This window comes from Amblyraja radiata, chromosome 4 (genome assembly GCF_010909765.2).
Source record: "Amblyraja radiata isolate CabotCenter1 chromosome 4, sAmbRad1.1.pri, whole genome shotgun sequence".
Lineage (NCBI taxonomy): Eukaryota > Metazoa > Chordata > Chondrichthyes > Rajiformes > Rajidae > Amblyraja > Amblyraja radiata.
The window spans coordinates 62,374,978-62,402,220 of NC_045959.1; the positions used below are offsets into that span (position 1 = coordinate 62,374,978).

Consider the following 27,243-nt stretch of genomic DNA (forward strand, 5'->3'; position numbering starts at 1 on the left):
GTTAAATGAGCACTTTGGTTCTGTCTTCACTGAGGAAGACACAAGCAATCTCCCAGAAATACCAGGGGACCAAGGATCTAGTAGGGAGGGAGGAACTGAAGGGAATCCACATTAGTCAGGAAATTATGTTAGGCAAACTGTTGAGACAGAAGGCAGACGCAGGGCCTGATGGTCTGCATCCCAGAGTACTCAAGGAGGTGGCCCTAGAAATCGTGGATCAATTGGTGATCATTTTCCAATGTTCTGTCAACTCTGGATCAGTTCCTGTGGACTGGAGGGTAGCCAATGTAACTCCACTTTTTAAGAAAGGAGTGAAAAAACATGGAATTATAGACCAGTTAGCCTTTCATCAGTAGTGGGGAAGATGCTTGAGTCGATTATTAAAGATGTTATAGCAGCGCATTTGGAAAGCAGTAACAGGATCGGTCAAAGTCAGCATGGATTTATGAAGGGGAAAGCATGCTTGACTAATCTTCTGGAATTTTTTGAGGATGTAACAAGTAGAATGGATAAGGGGAACCAGTGGATGTGGTGTATCTGGACTTTCAAAAAGCCTTTGACAGGGTCCCACACAAGAGATTAGTGTGCCAAATTAGAGCACATGGTATTGGGGGTAGGGTATTGACATGGATAGAGAATTGGTTAGCAGACCGGAAGCAAAGAGTAGGAATTAACTGGTCCTTTTCAGAATGGCAGGCAGTGAGTAGTGGGGTGCCGCAAGGCTCGGTGCTGGGACCCCAGTTATTTACTATATATATTAATGATTTAAACGAGGGAATTAAATGTAACATCTTCAAGTTTGCGGATGACACAAAGCTGGGTGAAAGTGTGAGCTGTGAAGAGGATGCTATGAGGCTGCAGAGTGACTTGGATAGGTTATGTGAGTGGTCAGATGCATGGCAGATGCAGTATAATGTGGACAAATGTGAGGCTATCCACTTTGGTGGCAAGAACAAGATTTATTCAAGCAGATTATTATCTGAATGGTAATATGAGCAAATGGGTCTAGGCAGATGAGGCAGACACATAATGTGAATGGGGAACATCTGTACAATCCATTCTACACCTACTAAGATGCCCACTTCTTGGGGAACAATGCTGCCTGGAAGATCTAGCAGTGAAAAATGAGCAGGCTGTCCACTGTGCAAGAGCCTGACCGAACATTTGAAACATAGATGGTGGGCACGAAAGAAGAAGATCTGAATGGTGTCAGATTAGGAAAAGGGGAGTTGCAACAAGGCCTGGGTGTGCTTGTACATCAGTAACTGAAAGTAAGCATGCAGGTACAGCAGGCAGTGAAGAAAGCCAATGGCAAGTTGACCTTGATTGTGAGAGGATTTGAGTTTAAGGGCAAGGAGGTCCTACTGCAGATGTACAGGATCCTGGTGAGACTGCGCCTGGAGTATTGTTTGCAATTTTGGTCTCCTAATTTGAGGAAGGACATTATTGCTATTGAGGGAGTGCAGGGTACGTTCACCAGGCTAATCCCCGGGATAGCGGGACTGACATATGATGAAAGAATGGGTCGACTGGACGTATTCACTAGAATTTAGGATGAGAGGACACCTTATAGAAACATATAAGATTCATAAAGGATTGGACAGGCTAGATGCAGGAAAATTGTTTCCGATGTTGGGGAAGTCCAGAACCAGGGGCACAGTTTAAGAATAAGGGGTAGGCCATTTAGGACTGAGATGAGGAAAAACCTTTTCACCCAGAGAGTTGTGAATCTGTGGAATTCTCTGCCACAGAAGGCAGTGGGGGCCAATTCACTGGATGTTTTCAAGAGAGAGTTAGATCTAGCTCTTAGAGCTAAAGGAATCAAGGGAAAAATCAGGAACGGGGTACTGATTTTAGATGATCAGCCATGGCGCTGCTGGCTCGAAGGGCCAAATGTTCTACTCCTGCACCTATTTTTCTATGTTTATACTGTATTATATATTTTTTAATGTTTTATCTTTATCAAGAACGTTTTAGATTTATAAACAAAAAAATAATACAGACTATACCAAAAATGTTTTGAAAAACAAAGGACGAATTCAACTAAACCTTCTGTTACCAGATTGTTTAATTAAATCCACATTTATGGTGGGACACAATGGAGAAAATCAACAGCTTTAGTTTGAAGATCGACACAAAAGGCTGAAGTAACTCAGCAGGTCAGGCAACATCTCTGGAGATAAGGAATGGTTGACGTTTCAGGTCGAGACCCTTCATCAGGCAGCTTTATGTTCCTGGGATTACACATCTCTGATGATCTGTACTGGGTCCAGCACCTTGATACAATCACAAAGAAAGCTCACCAGCACCACTATTTCCTCAGAAGTTTGAGGAGATGAGGCATATTGCTAATTATCTAAAGAACTTCTACCGGTTTATGGTGGAAAGAATATTGACTTGTTGCATCACAGCCTGATTTGATAATACAAATGGTCGAGAACAAAGAAGGCTGCAAGATGTGGTGGACATCATGAATACTGACCTCCCCACTATCAAAGAGGTTGACAGAAAGTACTGCCTCAAGTGCTGACCATGGTGCCGTACTACCTGCTGGCATAGGCTAGGTTCACCTGCCGTGGGATCGGGTAGCTCGTCCTCAAGAGGGAAGTGTCTGAGCCCAGCCTCTGTTCATCCCTGAGGAGCGGAGTCCCGGAGAAGAGGTTGAGGAGAGATGGCGGTGGCGGCGGACGCAAATACAAAGGGCCGGTAAGAGGAACCGAGGTATTATCCTCCACGCACTCAAGGTCAGCTGTCGGGGCACAGAGAGGGATGACGGTTCGCTGGTCGATGCAAGAATCTGGACCGAGGAGACAGCTGGAAACTGTGTATCAGCCAGGGGCTCGACTGGATTGGGCGGCGCTCTGTGAGACCGAGCGTGCTGACCAGACACAGCCTGCAACGGCATAGAGTGATGGAGGACACCATAGACGTAGGGCTCTGAGAAGATTGGCATGTCCACGAGGATTCTCTCAGACTTCTACAGATGCGGTATAGAAAATATTTTGTTGGGATGCTTCCCGGAGTGATATGGCAACTGCTCTGCTCTGCTCTGATCTTGGCTGCCTGAACCTGCAGAGAGTGGTGAACAGTCCATCACAGACTCGACACTTCCTTCAGTCTGTCCATCTTCATGTTGCTTTGCATTAAGAAGGCTGGAAGTATTGTTGAGGATGTCTGACACTTTGGCACTACATTTTTCCTCTTCTATCTTCTGGGAGAAAATGCAGGAGCCTGAAAGCTCAAACTTCCAGACTTAAAAAACAATTTATTCCCCGCTCAGTCAGACCCCTAAACCTATCGCCTCTTTCTCACCTGCTTTCCAGAGGTACTGCCACACACTCTTAACTCTACTACCTTTGGTTATTCTGTTATTCCACTTTAGTATTTTTCTTCCTACAACTTTCTGCAACAAGAAGAAGTCTCATCTTGACCACTTCCTGTCTGCGCTGTATATTGGTTTTAGAAAAAACTCTACCATATATCGCTATGATTTTTTGGCCCTCTTACTCATAGTCCTCCTCCGCTGAGCAGGCCCCGAGGATTTTTCCCATCGATGAAAAAAAAAAAAAGTTATGTGGGTTTAAAAATTGAGATCCTCTCGCCTGTCAATCACTGCGATGAAGGTAATGCCCCTTCCGGGGGTGGGGGCAGGACTATAAAACCCCGGATACCTGTACTTGACTCAGTCACTCTGCAAGATAGCGAGGGAGAGGCCACGACTCTCATTCTAAGCTGCGAATCAACTGAACTGTGAGTCTGCAATGTAATTGCAATAAATGATTTGTTAGCCCTTAATGACAATGCCATGAGTTGTTTGGCCTGCTGCCCTGCTTGTGCTTGAAACTGCAATGCTTTATTAGGTCCGACTGTGTTTGGAAGGAATAAATGCTTTATTAGGTCCGACAGTGTTTGGTTCAAAAGTCCAGCTCATTTCGTGACTTCCGCTTAGTGGACAGGTTGCGATGATTGCATAATTTCCGGTGAGTGCAGAGGTCGTGCTAATTGCATAATTTCTGGTAAGTGCAGAGGTCACGCTGATTGCGGAAGTGCCGCTGACTGCGGAAGCCCCAAAGTGGAGAGGTCGCGCTCAGCCGTGTAAGTAGATTCAAGAAAGTTTACTGCCATATATATGGTGTGTGTGTGTGTGTGTGTGTGTGTGTGTGTGTGTGTGTGTGTGTGTGTGTGTGTGTGTGTGTGTGTGTGTGTGTGTGTGTGTGTGTGTGGTTTCCGTGACTGAGCTTAGCCCCAGAATCCATTCGGCCCACATTGTCCATACTAGCTCTCTGGAAACCTGTCCCTTCGGCCCACAACACCATGCTAGCGCTCCAGAAAGACCCCCCCCCCCCCACTGGCCAGCAATATTGGAATTGGTGGAGAGGTGGAATATTGCGTTGGGGGCCCAGCCCTCCCGTGTGATACTGGGACCCAACGGGTCCCACTTAGGCTAGTATATATATATATGTATTTGTGAGTAGGTATAGATACATACACTGAACTTTTTGTTCTCGTGTTTATTATATTGTTTACAGTGTACTATGTTTACATATTCTGTTGTGCTGCTGCAAGTAAGAATTTTAAAGGCCTGTTCCACTTGGGCGACTTAATCCGCGAGTTCTGGCAAGTTTGCCCTCGATTCATACTTGCAGCATGGTCGACACGAGGTCGTAGGAGGTCTTCATAACTCTCCTTCATGCTCGAGAGTGGTATCCGCATACTCAAGGCCTCAGCTAGGTCGTGTCGGTTTTTTCAATATGTTAAAAATTCCCACAAGTAAAAAAAGGTCGCCATGGAAAAAGTTGATACTTTTTTTACTCGTAGGTTTAGTCGTAGCAGGTCGTAGTAGGTTGGCATGTTAGTCATAGGTAATCGAGGGTAGTCGAAGGTAGTCAAAGGTAGTCGTAGATAGTCTTCACCATAGTCGAAGGGCGGTCGGAGGGAGGTCGAAGGAGATCAAAGGATGTCGTCTTCACTCTCCACTATTCGGTGTCCAATTTTATCGGTTAGTCGTAGCTAGTTGTAGCTAGACGTAGCTAGTCTTCAACATAGTCGAAGGAGGTCAAAGGAGGTCTTCTACATAGTCGAAGGAGGTCTTCAACGTCATTTTTTAAAACTCTCATAAACTCTTCTAAACTCGCCAATTAGGTTGCCCAAGTGGGACACCCCCTTTATTGTTCTATCTGGGACATATGACAATAAAACGCTCTTGACTTGACTCTCGATAACACTGTCAAAAATGGAACCTTCCCTTAAAATTGTCAGACAAATGAGGTGTCAACAAAGAGCTTAGGTATACATAAAATATTTTGGAAATAACAAAATCAGAAAACAGCATGAAAAAAGGCCCTTCGACTCACCGAGTCCATGCCAGTTCCTGTTCACACTGGTTCTATGTTATCCCATATTCTCATCCACTCCCTACGCATTAGGGACAATGTTACACAGGCCAATTGATCCACAAACCTGCACATCTATGCGATGTGGGAGTAAACTGGATCACTTGGAGGAAATTCACACAGTCACAGGGAGAATGTGCATATCCAGAGGTCAGGATCGAACCCAGGTCTCTGACTCCATGAGGCAGCAACTCTACCAGCTGCACCACTGTGCTGCCCTGAAAATCAGAATCTATTAATTGAGATGAAAGCATTTTAGAGACAGATCACAACTTTGCTTAATAGAGGCTGCATAGAATTTGAAACAATTAATAATTTCCTTTAATAATTTGATGTGGAGTACAGGACTCCAGCCTTCTGTCTATATTTGTTAATACCATGCTCTATTTTCCTATATTGATTAAATTATTTGTTCTTGCAGACGACTACATTGAAGAAGAGGAGGTACATTCAATGGGTTACAAAAGGTTTGGTGAGTATTGATTACCATGAGTGTTTGCAAAAGTAATCAATGTCAGAAGCTTTTGCTAAAAGAACAAAACCCCATCATCAAGCACAGAAAATACTTTTAAGACGGCATTAACAGAACTGTTTTTGAAGTGAGTCATGCAATCAAGAACTAATTCCTAAAATACATCCAGAGTAGGTTTATGAACCTTAAGTCAGGTATACCTGGAGAACTGTAATTTAGGGAACATCACAAAACAACAACTCTTAGATTGCTACTGGGATATGTCTATACTCCAACTTGATAAACAAAATTGAAATGACGAATCTTATATTCTGTATATATTTCAGTAATCAGTACATTTCACATAAGTGAATATTTTTTTGAGCTTGACATTCTACTTCTATTCTGTTATGTTTCCAGAAGTATGTTTCATTCAATAGGCATTGATTTTCTGAAGAGGTATCTTACCCTGAGTTTGCACAAGAGTAGCAGAGAGTTTGGTACAATTTTAAAAATTTCGCAATAGCTCGAATAAACTTTACAGTAATAATATTATAACCACACTGAAAATTTTAATACAGAAACAGATGCTAGGGTTGATACCGTGTCTTAGTGGAGATCTGATTCTTGCGATTACAATATTGTGAGCTTGCTTAAAATATTTTGTCATTAGAAGTCAAACATATCTATTAAGAATGAAATAACAAGAGTTTAGGGCCAATGCTTCCTGAAAGGAAGAAGGCTAAAGTCTAGGGAACCCTGCCCCAAGGATATTGAGGGTTATGTCATAGTTGGAGTATTTTGTGCTATTCTGGTCACCACATTATGATTGCACTGGAGAAGGTGCTGAGGAGGTTTACCAGGATCTTACCTGAGATGAGGTGCAACTGGTGGACTAGGTTTGTTTTTCAGGAGCGGGGAAGGCTGATGGAGGACCTTATAGAGGTATACATAGAATTGTGAGGAGCATAGATAGGGTAAATAGTCTGATGTGTTAAGATATGTGCACATGTGCAAACAGTTATATTGCCTGATGAAAATCAATGCAGTGAAAGTCCAGAATAAATTCCCCATTTAGTATTCTGATGCTGACCTTTGCCATGAATTATTAGACCCCATGATAATAGTGAATGTTAGATGGCTTTTGTAATTATATGCAGTTCTGATAAGTGAACTGTGTCATATGTTCATGTGTCATGACTATGTGACTGTAAGGGAAACTGGCACATTATTGAGATACACTCGAAAATGTTATTCGTGGCCTTCCTTGCCAGAGGTGCGAGTAACTGTGGAATGTTTCCTGTGCAGATCCATTGCATCCTTGAGATGAGGTAAACCGCAGTCTTTAAGTTCTGCAATGGGGCACCAAACAAATACACTATCTTTTCTTCAAAAGCGCATGTTGTTAAAGCAACACCGATCCAGTATAAAAGGAATGAATCTGTTGTAATATCGTATAAACTGCTATAGTTCTTCCTGAAGATCATTCTGCTGAATATGGCCAGAGTGAGTCCCACTGCAAATTGGAGGAGCCGCACCTCATAGTTCGCTTGGGTAGTTTACACCCCAGCGGTATGAACATTGACTTCTCCAATTTCAGGTAGTCCTTGCTTTCTCCCTCCTTCCCCTCCCCTTCCCAGCTCTCCCACATCAGTCTGAAGAAGGGTCTCGACCCGAAATGTCACCTTTTCCTTCGCTCCATAGATGCTGCCTCACCCGCTGAGTTTCTCCAGCATTTTTATCTACCTAATTAAAGTTGGTTCCTTGCATTTCATCGAACAAGACCTTCACAGTTGCAAATGTGCTCACTAATCTGAAATGCTCACATTGGCTTTATTCGCTGCATTTGCTGCAGAATATGCACTGCATTAGATGCTTTTCTGATTTAATCTGGAAATTCTAGATAGCCTCAGAATAAAAGGACGTACCTTTAGAAAGGAGATGAGGAGGAATTTCTTTCGTCGGAGGGTGGTGAGTCTGTGGAATTCAATACCACTGAGGCTGTGGAGGCCAAGTCAATGGATATTTTTAAATCTGAGATTGCTAGATTCTTGATTAGTTTGTCAGGGATTATGGGGAGAAGGCAGGAGAATGGGGTTGAGAGGGAAAGATAGATCAGCCATGACTGAATGACAGTCGACTTGATGGGCCGAATGGTCTAATACTGTTTCTATAACTTATGAATTTAATTTACTGAAAGATAGGAGAAATCTTCCTCAAATGCTAATTTATTTTGTTTGTATCATATGCTGTGTATAAACTGTTTTAATCTGCATTGTTTTAGCGTACATGGTCTCCCTGGAGCCAAATTAAATGGATACAGCAAGGGTGTAATTTAGCATATTCATCTTATCTCAGTCGTACTTTATCCGAAAAGCCCATAACAGGTTTAAGTATATAAATCTGCTCTGGGCATTCCTCTAACCTCATCTACAGCTTCCGGTGTTCCCAATGTGGCCTCCTTTACATCAGCAAGACCAAGCATAGACAAGGCGACCGTTTTGCTGGACCCTTACATTTGGTCTGCCATGTCTCGCTGGATATCCCGGTTGCTAAGCATTTTAACTCCCCTTACCATTCCCATATCAACCTTCTGGACTAAGCATCCTCCATGGTCAGAGTGTGGCCACATGCAAACTGGAGGAACAGCACCTTACATTCCACTTCGGTAGTTTACAATCCAACGGTATGAACACTGAGTTCTCCACTCTTAGATTACACCCCTTCCCTTTTCCTCAATCGCTTTCCTGTGCCCCACCCTAGTGTACTTCTTTCCCTTTCCCACCAGTCCTTTTACACTTATATCCCTCTTTCTGGTTTTACATTTCATTCCTGTTCTCTCCCTATCATCTCCCTCTTGTCTCCTTTTCATCTCTAGCCTTTGTCCAGCCATTTACCAATCAAACTCTCCTCACCGTATATTCACTTGTCACTTGACTTTGTCCCTCCCCAACCTCTTTTCCAACTTCCTTTCTTCCTACTACCAGTCTGAAGAAGGGTCCCAACATGAAATGTCGCCTATCCACAGCCCTCAGAGATGCCTCCTGACCCGCTGAGTTATTCCAGCACTTTGTTTTTTTTAAACATGTAGCAGTTCCATTTAGCAACTTCAAGTCTCCTCCAATGACATTGCCGCTTCAAAAATTCTGCTATATTTGAAAAAGCGTTTCTTATTCTTTCTTTTTATTCATATTTTGGGAATGGTATGCTGCCAACTTGAACTAAAGAGAAATAATAATGCTATCAGTGGGTAATTTTGTCATTCCTCTGATCAAATGACTGCAGTAAAACACAAGGAATTCCAAAGAAGTTTCTACATTTCTGAACAGAGAGGGCCTGAGAAAAAATGTATCTTGTGTGCAACTAAAGCAGTTATCTCCAAGATCCCTGCAGCTTTGTCAGCTGTCACATAAACCGTTCAGTGAAACCACAGCCTTATTTCCGATCATTATATTCATGCCAATGTAAATGACAGAATGTGGAAAATGTACACTGGAAAGTTTGCGTTGATGTACGTTAGGCTGTAAAGAATGTGATCTTTCAAAGAAGCAAGAATAGAAAAAATCTTAGAAATTATTTGCTGAAGCAAGTAATAGAATTTAATTTTCAAAAATTATTTGCAAAAAAGACTAAGTGCGAGAGGAAGTCGACTAAGCCTGTTACCAATACTTCGGTCTTTCTTTCTATACTCATTGCAGCTACCATTGGAAAATAGTGAATCATACAATTATAGTCACATTTTTCAAACCGGTTTATTTTTATTGGAGTGGAGATGCTGTCAGTTTCTGTTGGTATTTCAAGAAAAATATTAGAATACTCCAGTAACTTGAACATTTACGTTAGATCACTGAGACTTCAATGTCATTGCCTGCCGAGATTTAAGGTAAGTAAATAATGTGGATATAGACCAAACACATTTTCTTCTGATAAAACTTAAAGCTAAAGGGAACATTTTGGAAATGTTCAATCTCAAGATACAGAGGGGGGAAGGTCGGGAGGGAGGGGGGGATCTCCATGTCCGTCTGCTCCTGTGCCCGGCCAAGATGGCCATTCGCGGGTCCAGGCAGCGGGTAGTCGAAGGCCGCACCAGGGTTGACTGCCTGCCCCTTTTCCGGGCCTACGTCCATGCCTGCTTGTCCCTGGAAAGGGAACATGCGGTGTCCACAGGGACTTTGGAGGCCTTCCGTGAATGCTGGTCACCACGGGAGGTTGAGTGTTTTGTTGATAAAGTTGCTGTTATATTAATTTGATGATCGTTTGTAAACTGTCAACATAGGCAGTCTTTGATTGTGCTAATTTGTATGTTTATTTTTATTTTTTGAATAAACGTATTTGTATAATAAAAAATAAATAAGAAAAGACATTAATTTATTCATATGGACCATGCATAAGAAATGTAAACACGTGCATCTCCCTGATTCATCTCTGAGATAGTGCAAAATAGTGCAAAATCGTCCGTCATTTAAACTATCGACAAGACATCCTTGTTAATAAAAGAGGTTAAAAAACGCCAAGCAGCATTCTTATTGAAACTTTCCTTGACACAGGCTGCTTCTGAAACTTTTGAAACCTAGGTTTTGTTTTATATTTTGAGTTATTATTGTCACGTCTACCGAGGTACAATGAAAGACTTGGTTCTGCTGCTATCCAATCAAATCAGATAATACGATACCTAGAAACAATCAAGCCAAACCCAAGTACCGTAGAGCAACGGAAACTAAACGGAGTGCAGAATATAGTTCTCAGTGTTATGACGCTACTGTTCCAGAGACGAAGTCCAATGTTCACAATGGGGTCGAGGTGGTTCGGACAGTACTCTAGCTTATGGAACGACCGTTCAGAAGCTTGATAACAGAGGGGAAGAAGCTGTTCCTAAATCTGGCGGTGTGCACTTTCAAATATCTGTATGTTCTGTCCAATGTGAGCGGGGAGAAGAAGGACAGTGGGACAAGTCTTTGATTATGTTGGCCACTTTTCCAAGGCAGCATGAAGTATAGATGGAGTCAATGAGTAGATTATAAATGGGTACAATTCTTAAAGGGTTGCCAATACTTCAATGGATGTCTATAAAATAATGAATGTAGAAATGGCAAGAGATATCTATATTACTTAAAGTCTCATCTTGACCACTTCCTGTTGCTCTGTATATTGATTTTAGGAAAAACGCTGCCACTTACAGCTGTGATTTTTGGCCATCTTACTCAGAGTCCCCCTCCGCTGCGCAGGATGAGGATTTTTCCCATCGGTGAAAAATAAAGGAGTTATTAGTGTTTTAAAAATTTTGAGATTCTCTCTCCTGAAGGCCAGGCTCCTTCTGGAGGGACTATAAAACCCGGAAGTGTGGAGGTGCCTCAGTTCTCTGCAAGATGGGGGAGCGAGAGGTGGCAATTCTCAGTCTGAGCTGTGAATAACACTGAACACATGTCTACCAAACTGTGAGTGGTTTTATTGACCTGTCAGTGCCCTTAATGTGGTTTGAAAATGTAGTTTGAAAGTGCTAAAGCTGTGTTGCCTTTGGTTTGAAAGTGCTAAAGCTGTGTTGCCTTTGGTTTGAAAGTGCTAAAGCTGTGTTGCCTTTGGTTTGAAAGTGCTAAAGCTGCGTTCCCTTTGGTTTGAAAGTGCTAAAGCTGCATTGCCTTTGGTTAGAAAGTGCTAAAGCTGCATTGCCTTTGCTTTGAAAGTGCTCCCAGTTTAAGTATAAGAGGGAAGTCTTTTAGGACCGAGATGAGAAAATCATTTTTTACACAGAGAGTGGTGAATCTGTGGAATTCTCTGCAACAGAAGGTAGTTGAGGCCAGTTCATTGGCTATATTTAAGAGGGAGTTAGATGTGGCCCTTGTGGCTAAAGGGATCAGGGGGTATGGAGAGAAGGCAGGTATGGGATACTGAGTTGGATGATCAGCCATGATCATATTGAACGGCGGTGCAGGCCCGAAGGGCCGAATGGCCTACTCCTGCACCTATTTTCTATGTTTCTATGTTTGAAAGTGCTAAAGCTGCGTTGCCTTTGGTTAGAAAGTGCTAAAGCTGCATTGCCTTTGGTTTGAAAGTGCTAAAGCTGCATTGCCTTTGGTTAGAGAGTGCTAAAGCTGCATTGCCTTTGGTTTGAAAGTGCTAAAGCTGCATTGCCTTTGGTTAGAAATTGCTAAAGCTGTGTTGCCTTTGGTTTGAAAGTGCTAAAGCTGCATTGCCTTTGGTTTGAAAGTGCTCCCTGTTTAAGGATAAGAGGGAAGTCTTTTAGGACCGAGATGAGAAAATTATTTTTTACACAGAGAGTGGTGAATCTGTGGAATTCTCTGCCACAAAAGGTAGTTGAGGCCAGTTCATTGGCTATATTTAAGAGGGAGCTAGATGTGGCCCTTGTGGCTAAAGGGATCAGGGGGTATGGAGAGAAGGCAGGTATGGGATACTGAGTTGGATGATCAGCCATGATCATATTGAATGGCGGTGCAGGCTCGAAGGGCCGAATGGCCTACTCCTGCACCTATTTTCTATGTTTCTATGTTTCTATGTTTCTATGTTTGAAAGTGCTAAAGCTGCATTGCCTTTGGTTTAAAAATGCTAAAACTGCGTTGCCTTTGGTTTGAAAGCGCTAAAGCTGTGTTGCCTTTGGTTTGACAATAGACACTAGACAATAGGTGCAGGAGTAGGCCATTGGGCCCTTCGAGCCAGCACAGCCATTCAATGTGAGCATGGCTGATCATCCCCAATCAGTACCCCATTCCTGCCTTTTCCCCATATCATTAAGAGCCCTATCTAGCTCTTTCTTGAAAGCATCCAGAGAACATGCCTCCACCACCCTCTGAGGCAGAGAATTCCACACTCACCACTCTCTGTGAGAAAAAGTGTTTCCTCATCTCCATTCTAAATGGCTTACTCCTTATTCTTAAAATGTTTGAAAGCGCTAAAGCTGCATTGCCTTTGGTTTGACAGCGCTAAAGCTGCGTTGTCTTTGGTTTGAAAGCGCTAAAGCTGCCTTACCTAATTAAAGCTGCCTTGCCTAATTAAAGCTGCCTTGCCTAATTAAAGCTGCCTTGCTTAATTAAAGCTGCCTTGCCTAATTAAAGCTGCCTTGCCCAATTAAAGCTGCCTTGCCTAATTAAAGCTGCCTTGCTTAATTAAAGCTGCCTTGCCTAATTAAAGCTGCCTTGCCCAATTAAAGCTGACTTGACTAATTAAAGTTGCCATGCCTTCTATATAATTAAAAGTTTAATCTTGACCACTTCCTGTTTGTGCTTTATATTGATTTTAGAAAAAACGCTACCATGTACAGCTGTGATTTTTGGCCATCTTACTCAGAGTCCCTCTCTGCTCATAAGGTGCCGAGGTTTTTCCCATCAATGAAAAATAAAAGAGTTATTAGTGTTTAAAAATGTTGAGATTTTCTCTACTGTCAGTCATGCCATGAAGGTCATGCCCCTTCTGGTGTGAGGGGGGGAGGGACTATAAAACCTGGAAGTGTGGGCGTGGCTCAGTCTCTATAAGATGGGGAGGAAGAGGTCACGATCGCTGTCTTTAGTGGCCTTGAACCCTGCTTGAAATGGTATGAAACTGCACTTGAATTTGGTGGCCTTGCACCCTGCTTGAAATGGAATTTCAAGGATTAGCCGTGAGTCAACTGTGAGCCCACCAGCCGTGAGTGAGTGAGCTGCCAGCACAACAGGCTTGAGTGAACCGCCAGCTCAAGAATCCATTCGGCCCACAATGTCCGTAGTAGCCATCTGGAAACCAGTCCCTTCAGTGCACAACACCCATACTAGCGTTCCAGAAGCCCCCCCCCCCCCCCACTGGCCACCAATATTGGAATTGGTGGAGAGGTGGAATATTGCGTGGGGGACCAGCCCTCCCGTGTGATGCTGGGATCCAACGGGTCCCACTTAGTCTAGTATATACATATTCCTTTCTGGCATGAAAACACAGAGTGGCAATTAGTGCAATAATATTTAACAGAGTAAGAGATAGTGATCTAAAATAAAGTCATATAATGGTGTCAGTAAAAGTAGAAAGGAACATTGAGAGCAATTTAGAATTTATCAATAATACAACAAGAAATTGACTAAGAGTAAAAAAAGAGCGTGAGAGAGAGCTTGCACAGAACATGAACGTAGATAGTAAAAACCTCTGCAAGTATGAAAGAAAATGTTAGTGAAGCCAAATATGTTCTTTGCTGTCTGAAATAGGAAATTTTACACAGTGGAAAAAATAAATGGCAGAGGAAGTCGGCAATAGTACTAGTTCTGTATTCATAGATGAGTATACAAATCTAATAACCTCAGAAATACTGGTGAACCAAGAGTCTAATGAGAAGGAGGAATGAAAATAATGTTGTGTTAGTTAAATATAGTACTGGAGATATTAGTGAAACTGGAAGCCAATAAATCTCAAAGAACTTATAATTTGCAAACTGAGTATTAAAAGTATTAAAGAGTATTAAAATAGTACAAGATCATACAATCCTTAAAGACCTCCAGCAGACCAGGATGGTCTAAGAACTCCCTGCCGCTTCCCCTCCACCAACACATCCATTTGCCTGATTGAACTCTTTCTCACATTAGATCATTTATCATTTATCTGCAGTTATTTTCTCCACATCAACTATGGGAACTTTAATGTGCCCAAATTACAGTTATACAGTATTTGTGTTGGATAAGTGGAATTGTTTACTTTGCAGTCCTACTCGTGTTTCCTGCCTCGTTTACTCCCCAGTACATCAACCAATGTCACGGTGGCACAGTGGTAGAGTTGCTGCCTTACAGCGAATGCAGCGCCGGAGACTCGGTTTCGATCCCAACTGTGGATGCTGTCTATATGGAGTTTGTACGTTCTCCCCGTGACTTGTATGTGTTTTCTCCGAGATCTTTGGTTTCCTCCCACACTCCAAAGATGTACAGGTTTGTCGGTTAATTGGCCTGGTATAAACGTAAAAATTGTCTGTAGTGGGTGTAGGAAAGTGTTAATGTGTGGGGTTCGCTGGTCGGCGCGGACCCAGTCGACTGAAGGACCTAGTTTCCACGCTGTTTCTCTAAACTAAACTAAAACCTAAACAAGGTTTTGGTGCTGTTTCCTGAGACTCAGAGAACTTGAAAATGTTATCACTTTATCTGCCAATTTCCATCTATCTCCTTGGGTTTTCATTTCTCTTTCTGGATTTCTCTGCCTCAGAAGATAGCCTAGCAACAAGCGTTCATTTTTGACTGAAGATAGACACAAAAAACTGGAGTAACTCAGTGGGACAGGCAGCATCGCTGGAGAAAAAGGAATGGGTGACGTTTTGGGTCGAGACCCGTCTTCATTTTTTACCTACAGACTCCCGCAGTGATCGTCACAATTCGTTATCCCACCTTGACTCCAATAAGGACACCATTCCATTCTCCCAGTTCCAAGGTTCGATGCTGACCTTGGTGCTATCTGTGTGGAATTAGCATGTTCTCCCTGTGACTGCATGGGCTTCCTCCAGGTGTTCCAGTTTCCTCCCGCATCCCAAAGACTTGTGGGTTAATTGGCCTCTGTAAAATTGTCCCTTATGTGTAGGGGCGGACAGAAGAGTGGGATAACATAGAACTAGTGGAATGGTCGGCGTGGAGTCGTTGGGCCGAAGGGCCTATTTCCTTGCTGCTTCTCTAGACTAAATTAAACTATATTTCACTATGTGACTCCGTTGTCCACTTTCTAGCACTACAAACCACTCCCTTTCATCAATTACTTCTGTATGTAACCACAGAGGTGCAGCACTTGATTTTTTTCCTTCCCACTATTCGGAGACCCAAACAGTCTTTCCGAATGAACCAACAATTCATTTGCATTTGTTCTGATTCTGAACTTTACATTAATTGTTCACGAAATGGTCTCCTCTACATAGGAGAAATCAAATACAGAATCGCCGATTGTTTTGTATGGCACATGTAATCAGTTCACAGCAGTGATTGATGGAGGTTCTGAGCTTCATAAAGATTGGTACTTTAATTCTCTATCCCACTCTCACACTGACCTTTCTAAATGTAGCCTTCTTTATTGGTATAACAAGGCCCAATGTAAGTTTAGAAAATAGTGACTCATCACTAGTTCACAAGTTATAGGAGTTGAATTAGGCCATTTGACCCATCGAGTCGACACCATTCAATCATGGCTGATCTCTGCCTCCTCATTCCATTTTCCTGCCTTCTCCCCATAACCCTTGACACCCTTTCTAATCAAGAACTTGTCTATCTCTGCCTTAAAAATATCCACTGACTTGGCTTCCATAACCCTCTGTGGCAATAAATTCCACAGATTAACTACCCTCTGACTTAAGATGTTCCTCCTCACCTCCTTTTGAAAAGAGAATTCTTTAATTCTAAAGGTGTGACCTCTGGTCCTAGACTCTCCCACTAGTGGAAACATCCTTTCCACATCCACTCTATCTACTGCATGCCTTTCATTATTTCAGTAAGTTTCAATGAGGCCCCCCTCAACCTTCTGAACTCCAGCAAGTAGAGGCCCAGTGCTGTCAAACGCTCATCATATGCTAACCCACTCATTCCTGGAATCATTCTTGTAAACCTCCTCTGGGCCTTCTCCAGAGCCAACACATCCTTCCTCGGATATGGGGCCTAAATTTGCTCACAGTACTCCAAATACGGCCTGACCAGCGCCTGATAGAGCCTCAGCTTCGTCTGGATTCAGTATAGAATTATGCAACTTGCTTGCATCGAGGGAGCACAAAGAAGGTTCATCAGATTAGTTCCCGAGATGTCATATGTGAGATGAAGCTTTTTGCTCATGAGAGTATAGAAGAATGAGCGATATAATGGAAAAGTGTAAAATTCTTTCAGGGCTCACCACACACCAGATGCAGGGGAATGTTTTCGAAAAATGGACACCCAAAGTGCTGGTTTGTGTCAGGCAGCATCTCTGGAGAACATGGGTCGGCAACCTTTTGGGACCAGGATTCTTCAGGCAGATTGTAGTAGGGGGGAGAAAACTGAAAGAGAGGTGGGGGCAGGACAAAGCCTGCCAAGTGATAGGTGGATACAGTTGAAGAGGAGGGGGGGGGGGGAGGATTTGAGATGGAAAGACAAAAGCTGTGAGATAAGGACAAAAGTATAGAAGGGAATTGAAGTGTGAAGCCAGAGGATGGTTGTTTTCCTGTCTTGCTGTCTCAAAATGGAGTCCACAGTCTCAGGTTAAAGGATAAGATGTTTAGGCCTAAGGCAAGGAGACATTTCTTCACCCAAAGGGTGGGAAGCCCATAGAATTTCTCTCACAAGTGGCCGTGTGGACTATGTTGCTGAATATATTTAAGAAGGAGATAGATAGATAGATAGATAGATAGATAGATAGATAGATAGATAGATAGATAGATAGATAGATAGATAGATAGATAGATAGATAGATAGATAGATAGATAGATAGATAGATAGATAGATAGATAGATAGATAGATAGATAGATAGATAGATAGATAGATAGATAGATAGATAGATAGATAGATAGATAGATAGATAGATGTCTATGAACCAAATGGATCAGAGTGAGTGAGGAGTGAACAAGAATTCATAGTGAATAATGCAGTTGCCTTACATAGAAATATACAGTAGAAACATAGAAAATAGGTGCAGGAATAGGCCATTCGGCTCTTCGAGCCAGCACTGCCATTCAATATGATCATGGCTGATCATCCAAAATCAGTACCCCGTTCCTGCTTTCTCCACATATCCCTTGATTCCGTTAGCCCCAAGAGCTCTATCTAACTTTCTTACAGCTTCAGTGGATTAGTTTGACCCTGACCTTCTGTGCTGTCCGTGAGGATTTTATATGTTCTCCCAGCGGGTTTCTTCCCACATCCCACAGATGTGCTGGTTGGATCATGTAAATTAATCCAAGTTTAGGTGGGTGGATAGAAAATTGGTGGGAGTTATGGGCAGTTGATAGAGAGTAGGTTACAGAATGTGTGGGAGAAAGAAACTCATGGGAATGACTCATTTATCCAAATGTATCCAAAGCAAATAGTAAAATTTGTGGAAAAATTAGAATATGGTATTTAAATAGAGGATCAGCCATGATCACTGGGAGAGTTTAGGACCAGAGGGCACAGACTCAGAATAAAAGGACATACCTTTAGAATGGAGAAGATGAGGAATTTCTTGAGCCAAAGGGTGGTGAATCTATGGAATTCATTGCCACAGACGGCAGTGTCATTGGGTAATTTTAAAGCGGAAATTGGCGGCTTCTTGATTTGTAAAGATGTCAAAGGTTATGGGGAGAGGGAAAAGTAGATCAGCCATGATCGAATGGTGCATACGCAATAGGCCGAATGCCCTAATTTTACTCCTATGTCAAATGTCTTCTGATCATATTGAATGGCAGAATAGGCTCAAAGGGCTGAATGGCCTACCCCGTCACCTATTTTGCTATGTTTTTATCACGTTATTTATAACATATATGTGACATGGGCCAGAGGGACTTGCGCCAGTCATGGGCAAATTGGACTAGCTTGGATGGGGCATCTTGGTCATCATAGATGAATTGAGCCAAAGGGCCCATGCTGCATAACTCCATGACATAGAGTCATACAGCATAGCAAAAGGCCTTTCAGTCCAATTCATCCCTACAGACCGGGATACCACACCCATTTGCCTGCGTTTGGCCAATATCCCTCATAACCTTCCCCATCCATGTACCTGTCCAAGTGTCTTTTAAATGCTGTTATGGTATCATAGACATGACCATTAATACTTTGAAAATTCCACACAATTCAATTCAGAATGTCCGAGTCACAATCTGCACCAAAAGTAGAAGGGTGATGTTTCTTTGGATTGTTTCTTCTTTTAACAAAAGGAATGCATGTTTTGCTTAAATTAAAATACAATTATTTTTCAGCTGGCAACTAATTTTGCCATTTGCTTCCAGAATGCAAATTCAATTTGAGGTGGGAGGTTGGATTTAGTAGGAACAGTAATACAAAAGATATTTCATGGTCACAAGTTATTTGTTCATGAATACAGACATGGGTGGCCATTTTCATGGATATAGTTGAGAGTCATCCACATCTGCAATTGGCAATATAGTAGCCCCTGGGGGCAATGAACAATCCGCAATGTGCTGCTCTGTTTCCTGCTTTCCTCATTTTTGCTTCACTGAAATTTTATATTGCATAGTTTCAGTGAATGATATTGCTTAAAATTCTCGGAACAGCTGTGTCAGCATGCCAAAGACTATTAGTTGTAGTTTCTGGACGCTATTAAATTCAATTTTGCATGTAGGATTATAATGAAATAAATTAAACAACTGAGGCCAATGTTGGTTCATCGAGAATATTAGTAGCAAGTGATCTCCTTCATCAGCTTTGTTTTAACTGAGAGGGCCGGTGAAGAACTTCCATAGTTTTTCTTCCTCATTGACCATGGCTTTCCTCTCTGTAGATAGACGCCAAATGCCGGAGTAACTCAGCGGCTCAGGCAGCATCTCTGAAGAAAAGGAATAGGTGACGTTTGGGGTCGAGACTTGTTCAGACTAAAGAAATCCTCTGCATTTTGTTTGTCTCAAGAGTCGATGAATTGGAATGTGAGGCATGTGAGCATGTTGAGGGCATAACTTTAAGCTGAGAGAGGCAAAGTTTAAAAAAGATTTGTGGGGCAAGTTTTTTAATACAGAGGGTGGTGGGTGCCTGGAATGTGTTGCTGGGGATGGTAGTGCAGAGATGATAGTGGCATTTAGGAGACTTTTGGATAGGCGCCGGGAATGGACATATATAGATTGGGCTGTCCCACTTGGGCGACCTAATCTATGAGTTTAGAAGAGTGTCTTCGACCTTCAAACTCGCAGCATGGTCGACACGTGGTCCTAGGAGATCCAATGAGGTTGCTGGAACTCTCCTTCATGCTCGAGGGAAGTTCCCGAATACTCGTGGCCTCAGCTAGGTCGCGGAAAGTTTTTCTGCATGTTGAAAATTTTTCTGTGAATAAAATTTGGTCGGCATGGTTCTTTTGAACTCGTAATGCAGTGGAGTGGGTCGCTATTTAGTTACAGGCAGTCGAGGGCAGCCGTAGGCAATCTCCTTCGCTGGCCAGGCATTTTGATTGGCTCATTGGAGTTTTCAGGACCAATGAAAACCTACCAGTAGGTAAAATGCCGCTAAACTTTATTATACTTCTTAAAAGTGTCTCCACTCCTTCTCCCCCCCCCTTCTCTCCCCTTCTCTCCCCCCACCCCCCTCCGCACTCTGTAAAGGAATTACCGTACGTTTTACCTTCCTCTTCATCGCGTGAAATGTGAATTTCAGACGGCGCTCCCCCGCTTTCTCTGGCCCCAGCCTTTGTGATATATTTGTGTGTGTGTGCGGTCGGTCGATCCCGCTCGCGGTTTCAACGCGGACGGTCGATCCAGCTCGAGGATTTCCAGGCGAGTGCCCTCGAGCTTGAAGGTCAAAGACAGTCTTCTTAACTCGCGGATTAGGTCAGCCAAGTGGGACAGCCCCTTAAGTGCAGGCAGAGGAGAGTTAGTCTTGGCAGCATGTTCAGCACAGACATTGTGGATTGAAAGGCTTGTCCCTGTGCTGTACTGTTCTAGGTTCTATGAGACAAACCAGAAGTCAATACTCTTGTTCTGATAAGTGTGAGTATGCAGAGTTGAATTTTGCCTCTAAGCTTTGAGTAGGTTCAGTCTGAGGACAGGAGTTAGGTATTTTACAAAATAGTTTTGGATGAACCCTATGACCCATTTAACCTAATTCTACCAAAGCACCATACCTAATGTTTCTTAAATGAAATATTGTTTCTTAAGGTCATAAGATCATTAGGAATAGGAGTAGAATTAGACCATTCGGCCCATCAAGTATACTCCGCCATTAAATCATGGCTGATCTATTTTTCCTTCCTAACTCCATTCTCCTGCCTTCTCCCCATAACCTCTGACACCTGTACTAATTCTTGACTTTATCGATCCACTTGAAAAGTGATTACGATCTGCCAGATAAACTTCTTATATTCTATCTTTAGGCACCATTTTCAGAATTTAATACTCTTGTCTGACTTCCTTAATGTGCTCCTCAAATACTGTTTTACATTTATTAATGTGTAATTAATTATATAATGCTGCTCAGTTATGTATAACCTAGGAAAAAAAAGAGGGAGACTTGTATTCATATAGAACTATTTGTGTCCCTTTCGGGAGATGCCAAAAACATTAAACAAGCATTGAAACACAACCCAGAGCGTTACAACCTATTATCTGGATTCAATATATGGGTTTCCTGCATTCATCTACTCTTACATCTCAAATTGTTTCAGAAGCAGACTCTACAACAATCTGTTTTGAATTGTTGGTACTTTTTCTGATTATGAGCTACTAATGAGTAGCCGAAGGTGGGGCTCAAAGATACACTATACACAAGCTGTTTATTATTTATCAAAAGATGAATATCACACCATTAAAAAATTGGCTTTAAAAAAAATTACTGCTAAATACAAGATTTTTTATTCTTTCTCCAGATCCATTCTGAATCAGTCTGAAGAAGGGTCTCGACCCGAAACATCAGCCATTCCTTCTCCCCAGAGATGCTGCCTGTCCCGCTGAATTACTCCAGCATTTTGTGTCTACCTTCCAGATTCATTATGTTGTTTCATGGTCAAAATATTCACACTGAGACCCTTTCCAAAGATATTGTCATCACATTCTTGCTAAAATGAAAAATAGAAATAAACATTTCTATTTTTATATTTCTTTTCACATTGTCGCCAGGCAACTTGCAACCGAGTCTGAACTAGGTTCTTGCAGGATTCTCACTTTAACAGTTACAAAGCTAAATCTCAATGTTCGGTATTTGCACTCATTTCTCTCTTTCCTCTCCCTCATCCCCTTTCCCCGATATTCTTTCCTCTGGCTCACAATTCTGACCTCTTCTATCATCACACACTTTTTGTCTTTACATCTCTGGCCCTTGTCCAATCATCTGTCAATCAAATACCCCCCTCACCTGTATCCACCTATCACTTGCCAGACTTTGTCCCACCCTCACCTATCTTCCAGTTTTCTTCACCCCTCTCCCGCCCCAGTACAATCAGTCTGAGGAAGAGTCCCGACCTGAAATGTCACCTATTCATGTTCCCCAGAGATGCTGCCTGACCCGCTGAGTTACTCCAGCACTTTGTAAACCCAAATCTGCAGTTCCTTGCCTCTAATATTTCTGTGTCATGATGGATCATAGCAATTGACAATTCCAACTTTGTGGACAGTTAATCAGAGGCTGGTCCCAATGTGTCAGCCTGTCTCAGCATCTGCAATCTGTGCAGTACATGTCGGCACAGCTTGGCACAGAGACAGAGGGAGACAGACAGGCCAGGCAGGACAGGCTTCCACTCAACAGCATGCGGAAACATGAGTATCAGAAATAACTCAGACAGCAGCGAGTTGAACAGGCAAGGACGCTTAAAACAAATTCTGCGGTGAATATGAAGGTTCATATTGGATTATCTTGGTGGGAAACCAGAACAAAATGTTTACAGATGTTTCAAATGCTCAGAACAGGAGACTACGACCTTTGGTCATTCACAGCATGCATTGAGCTTGCGGAAATGTTTCGCAATACAAATCATACTGCGGAAGTTGAAGAACCTATTGGAAATTATCAGGCACTAAACCAAATGGAAACTAAACCTCACTCACCCACAAAAGGCTTGAAACCTTTTTATCATTGAAATAATTTAGAAGTTGCCAGAGAATTACACCCCTAATATTTCAAAATTGTCAGAAGTTATACATTTGTTTATAGCTCTGTTGGTTTAAGCAAACTGTGGACTTTTGAAGGTGTTTGAGTAGCTGGAATGAGCGGTAAACTGACCAATCAAATTTCCCAATGTCAATAGACTGTGTGAAGGAAGGAACTGCAGATGCTGGTTTACACTGAAGATAGACACAAAATGCTGGAGTAACTCAACGGGTCAAGTCGGAAGAAGGGTCTTGACCTGAAACGTCACCTATTCCTTTTCTCCAGAGATGCTTCCTGAGCCGCTGAGCATTTTGTGTCAATAGAGTGTGCCTTTAAATAGGAAATAAACTGGCAAATGTTCTACTGTGGGCTCCAGTTTACCCAAGGTTTTTCCATGTCGATGGAGTCTTGAGTTCCAATATACATCAGTATCAGTGTTTCACATAATTTAACTTATGTGAAAAATAACATCGTTAGGAGTTGATATGACAGCAGGACATGTTCAGACTTGCTAACTGGGATTGCACAGGGAAGTGTTCAATTCAATTTTGTAATTGGCATGATTTCACTTGTGTGACTAGCACCGATCCAATTTCTAATCATAAATCCTCTACCACCATTTCAAACACACCATATTGTGTTTGTTAAACACTGATTATAAAAGTGATCGAGGGCGACACAGTTGCGCAGTGGTAGAGTTGGTACCTTACAGGGTTAGAGACCCAGGTTAGAGCCTAACTACGGGTGCTGTCTGTAGGGAGTTTTCTCCCTCTGTACGTGTGGGTTTTCTCTAGGTGCTCCAGTTTCCTCCCACATTCCAAAGACGTGCAGGTTTGTAGGTTAATTGCCTTTAGTAAAAAAATTGTCCTTTGTGTGTAGGATAGTACTAGTGATCGTTGGTTGGTGCGGACTCGGTGGGCCTGTTCCACGCTGTATTTCTAAAGTCTAAAGGTCCTCTTCAATGCCCATCAAGAATTTAATATCTTATAATATTTATAAATTGGATTTTCATTGTGCCAATTAAGACTGTGCAATAATACTCTAGATGTGGGCTAATCAATGCTTTCTTAAGGTGAAACGTGATTTTTATTTTCTTATATTCTGTGCCTCGGCCAATGAATGCAAACATGCCATTGTCTTCTTCACCTCCTTATCTACATGTACTGCCAATTTTCATGATATATGGAAATATAGAAACATAGAAAATAGGTGCAGGAGGAGGCCATTCGACCCTTCGAGCCAGCACTGCCATTCATTGTGATCATGGCTGATCGTCCCCTATCAATAACCCGTGCCGGCCTTCTCCCCATATCCCTTGACTCCACTAGACCCTAGAGCTCTATCTAACTCTCTCTTAAATCCATCCAGTGATTCTCTGCCCTCTGTGGCAGAGAAATCCATAAATTCACAATGCTCTGGGTGAAAAAGTTTTTTCTCACCTCAGTCTTAAATGACCTCCCCTTTATTCTAAGACTGTGGCCCCTGGTTCTGGACTCGCCCAACATTGGGAACATTTTTCCTGCATCTAGCTTGTCCAGTCCTTTTATAATTTTATATGTTTCCATAAGATCCCCCTCATCCTTCTAAACTCCAATGAATACAAGCCTAGTCTTTTCAATCTTTCCTCATATGACAGTCCCGCCATCCCAGGGATCAATCTCGTGAACCTACGCTGCACTGCCTCAATCACAAGGATGTCCTTCCTCAAATTAGGAGACCAAAACTGTACACAATACTCCAGATGTGGTCTCACCAAAGCCCTATACAACTGCAGAAGAACCTCTTTACTCCTATACTGAAATCCTCTTGTTATGAAGGCCAACATTCCATTAGCTTTCTTCAGTGGAGTGAGAGAGAGAGAAACAGAGAGAGAGAGCCCGCAACCCCCCTACACGTCGAATCCATGCTGCCTCTTCCAGCCCCCCCCTACCTCCCCAACCCCCCCTCCCACCGCCCCTCGCCCCCCTCCTGCAACCCGCCTCCCCCAGCAACCGCCCCCCACACCCGCAAGGCCACTAAAGACAACGAGTCGTGACCTACCCCTCGTCCATCTTGCAGAGACTGAGCCACGCCCACACTTCTGGGTTTTATAGTCCCTCCCCCCTCCCACCAGAACGGGCGTGGCCTTCATGGTGTGATTGGCAGGAGGGAGAATCTCAACATTTTTTAAACACTAATAACTCTTTTATTTTTCATCGATGGGAAAAATCCTTGGCACCTGATGAGCGGAGGGGGACTCTGAGTAAGATGGCCAAAAATCACAGCCGTATGTGGTAGCATTTTTTCTAAAATCATTATAAAGCGCAAACAGGAAGTGGTCAAAATTAGACTTTTAATTATATAGAAGGCAAGGCAACTTTAATTAGGCAAGGCAACTTTAATTAGGCAAGGCAACTTTAATTAGGCAAGGCAACTTTAATTAGGCAACATAGCTTTAGCATTTCCAAACCATAGGCAACACTGCTTTAGCATTTCCAAACCAAAGGCAACACAGCTTTAGTATTTCCAAACCAAAGGCAACACAGCTTTAGCATTTCCAAACCAAAGGCAACACAGCTTTAGCATTTCCAAACCAAAGGCAACACAGCTTTAGCATTTCCAAACTATATTTTCAAACCACATTATGGGCACTGACAGGTCAGTAAAACCACTCACAGTTTAGTAGACATGTGTTCAGTGTTATTCACAGCTCAGACTGAGATGCGTGACACTCTCGCTCCCCCGTCTCGCAGAGACTGACTAAGGCGCTCAACACTTCCAGATTTTAAAGTCCCTCCGGAAGGGGTGTGGCCTTCTGGAGAGAGAATCTCAAAATTTTTTAAACACTAATAACTCTTTTATTTTTCATCAATGGGAAAAATGCTCTTGTCCTGCACAGCGGGACTTTGAATAAGATGGCCAAAAATCACAGCCATAAGTGGCAGCGTTTTTTCTAAAATCAATATACAGAAAAACAGGATGTGGTCAAGATCAGACTTTTGGTAATATAGATAAACAAAACTATTTGGGCAGAAGATGCAGTATTGAATCATTTCAGCAAAACCATTTTTTTTTCAACAGGGAATAATGGTTTCCAGTCCCTAAGCTGCATGCAATTGTGGTTCATTTGAAATAAATCATACAAAAAACATAGATGTTGTTCAAAATCAAGCTTGATTTTTGCAAATATAACATATCTGTAAAAGTGGACTTCCTGTCCGGAAGTATTTTATTGTTTAAAATTGGAATTTAAAAATTCTTCTGTTTACTTATGGCCTCCACCATTTCACATTGGATTTATAACTGTGTAGCCAATTTCAAATGAACACATGGATACCTTTCACTGAACTATTTATTGATTTATAGAATAAAGTTGGGCATCAGCCAGAATCCAGTGATCATATCCAAATGACTCTCTAAATCAAAATGTGTACTACAATCCCACGGATCCATATTCAAGATGCTTTCCAATTCAATTTTACCATTCTGGCATTGCAAAGGAGCAGGAAATGTTTTTACACACTTTGCGGTAACTCATTTTGGAGAGCTTTGGATGATGTCCCTTTATCAGATTGATTGGTAGAGAACGAGAGGATATGCAGGAGATCCTCAAGAATATATTGCCATTGCTCTGAGAAGTCTAATGGGGCTGTCCCACTGTACGAGTTAATTCAAGAGTTCTCCCGAGTTTCCTCTGATTCGAACTCTGAGAATTACGGTAATAGCCGCTCGTAGGTACTCGGGGCTCGCGTGGACATTTTTCAACATGTTGAAAAATCTTCACGAGTCTTCCCGAGCTTACCGCGTTTCCCGAGTACCTGCCATTAGCTAAGAGACGTCCCGAGCTCCGACATACCCGCTACGTACATTCTACGTGCCTCCACGAGTTTGATTTTTTTTTAAACTTGGGAGAGCTCTTGGGTGTACTCGTACATTAGAGTAAAAAATGTTTATTGCCTCATGTCCCAAATCGGAACTATTAAATTCTTATTTGCAGCAGCACAACAGATATGTAAACACCATAATGAATACCAAAAAAAGTTCAGTACATATCAGAGGCTATTTTAAGGATCACTGGTTAAATCTCTAACCTTTGGACCAAATTGATGGGGTTTGCTTTCCAAACAGACTACACATTTAATTTGATAAACAAGGGATCGTACCACATGATCTATTAAGCAGCTGCCTTCCTGTTTTGAGCAGGATTAGTTGATATTATTTTCAGGTCCATTTCAAAATTACTTTTGACAGGCCCTGCAATATACCTTTGTCCTTTCGTATTATACTGTGCACACTTTGTCAATGGCAAAGAGATGGCTGAGAAATTCCCTATTTGACAACTATACCATGATGCCCGAGAGTTTGTGATACCGTGGTACAGTGTTTTGTTCGGACTCCAAATGTCTAACGATGGCATGAAAATGAACAATTTTGAAATGTGGAGAAAACCAGCAGTATGTTAACAAAACTCATGTCTTTGCCAGTAAACACAAAGAGGCTAGAATTCCTTCATGTTCATCAGCACAGCATTTTCACCATTCACTTATTAATGAAACAGATTTTGTGTAGGTTGGCAATGGGAATTGCAGGGACCCATTAATTATTGTTGCTTTTAAAGGTCATTTCAAGGAAATGTGATATTTTGAGGCTCCAACATGATATGCCATCATAAAGGTCCTGTCATCCATGATTTTTTCCAAATCATTTTGGCTATTCTGACATGACAAAAGAGCAGGA

General features: G+C 42.3%; 1 protein-coding gene across 1 annotated transcript in view; it reads left to right on the plus strand.

Annotated features, from left to right (window-relative positions):
* colec12 (collectin subfamily member 12) overlaps positions 1 to 27,243 on the plus strand; it is a 139,177-nt gene that overhangs the window by 19,271 nt on the left and 92,663 nt on the right. Inside the window, exon 2 of the mRNA XM_033019617.1 lies at positions 5,815 to 5,865. Coding sequence (XP_032875508.1) covers positions 5,815 to 5,865 — 51 coding nt within the window. The remainder of the gene's footprint in view (positions 1 to 5,814; positions 5,866 to 27,243) is intronic.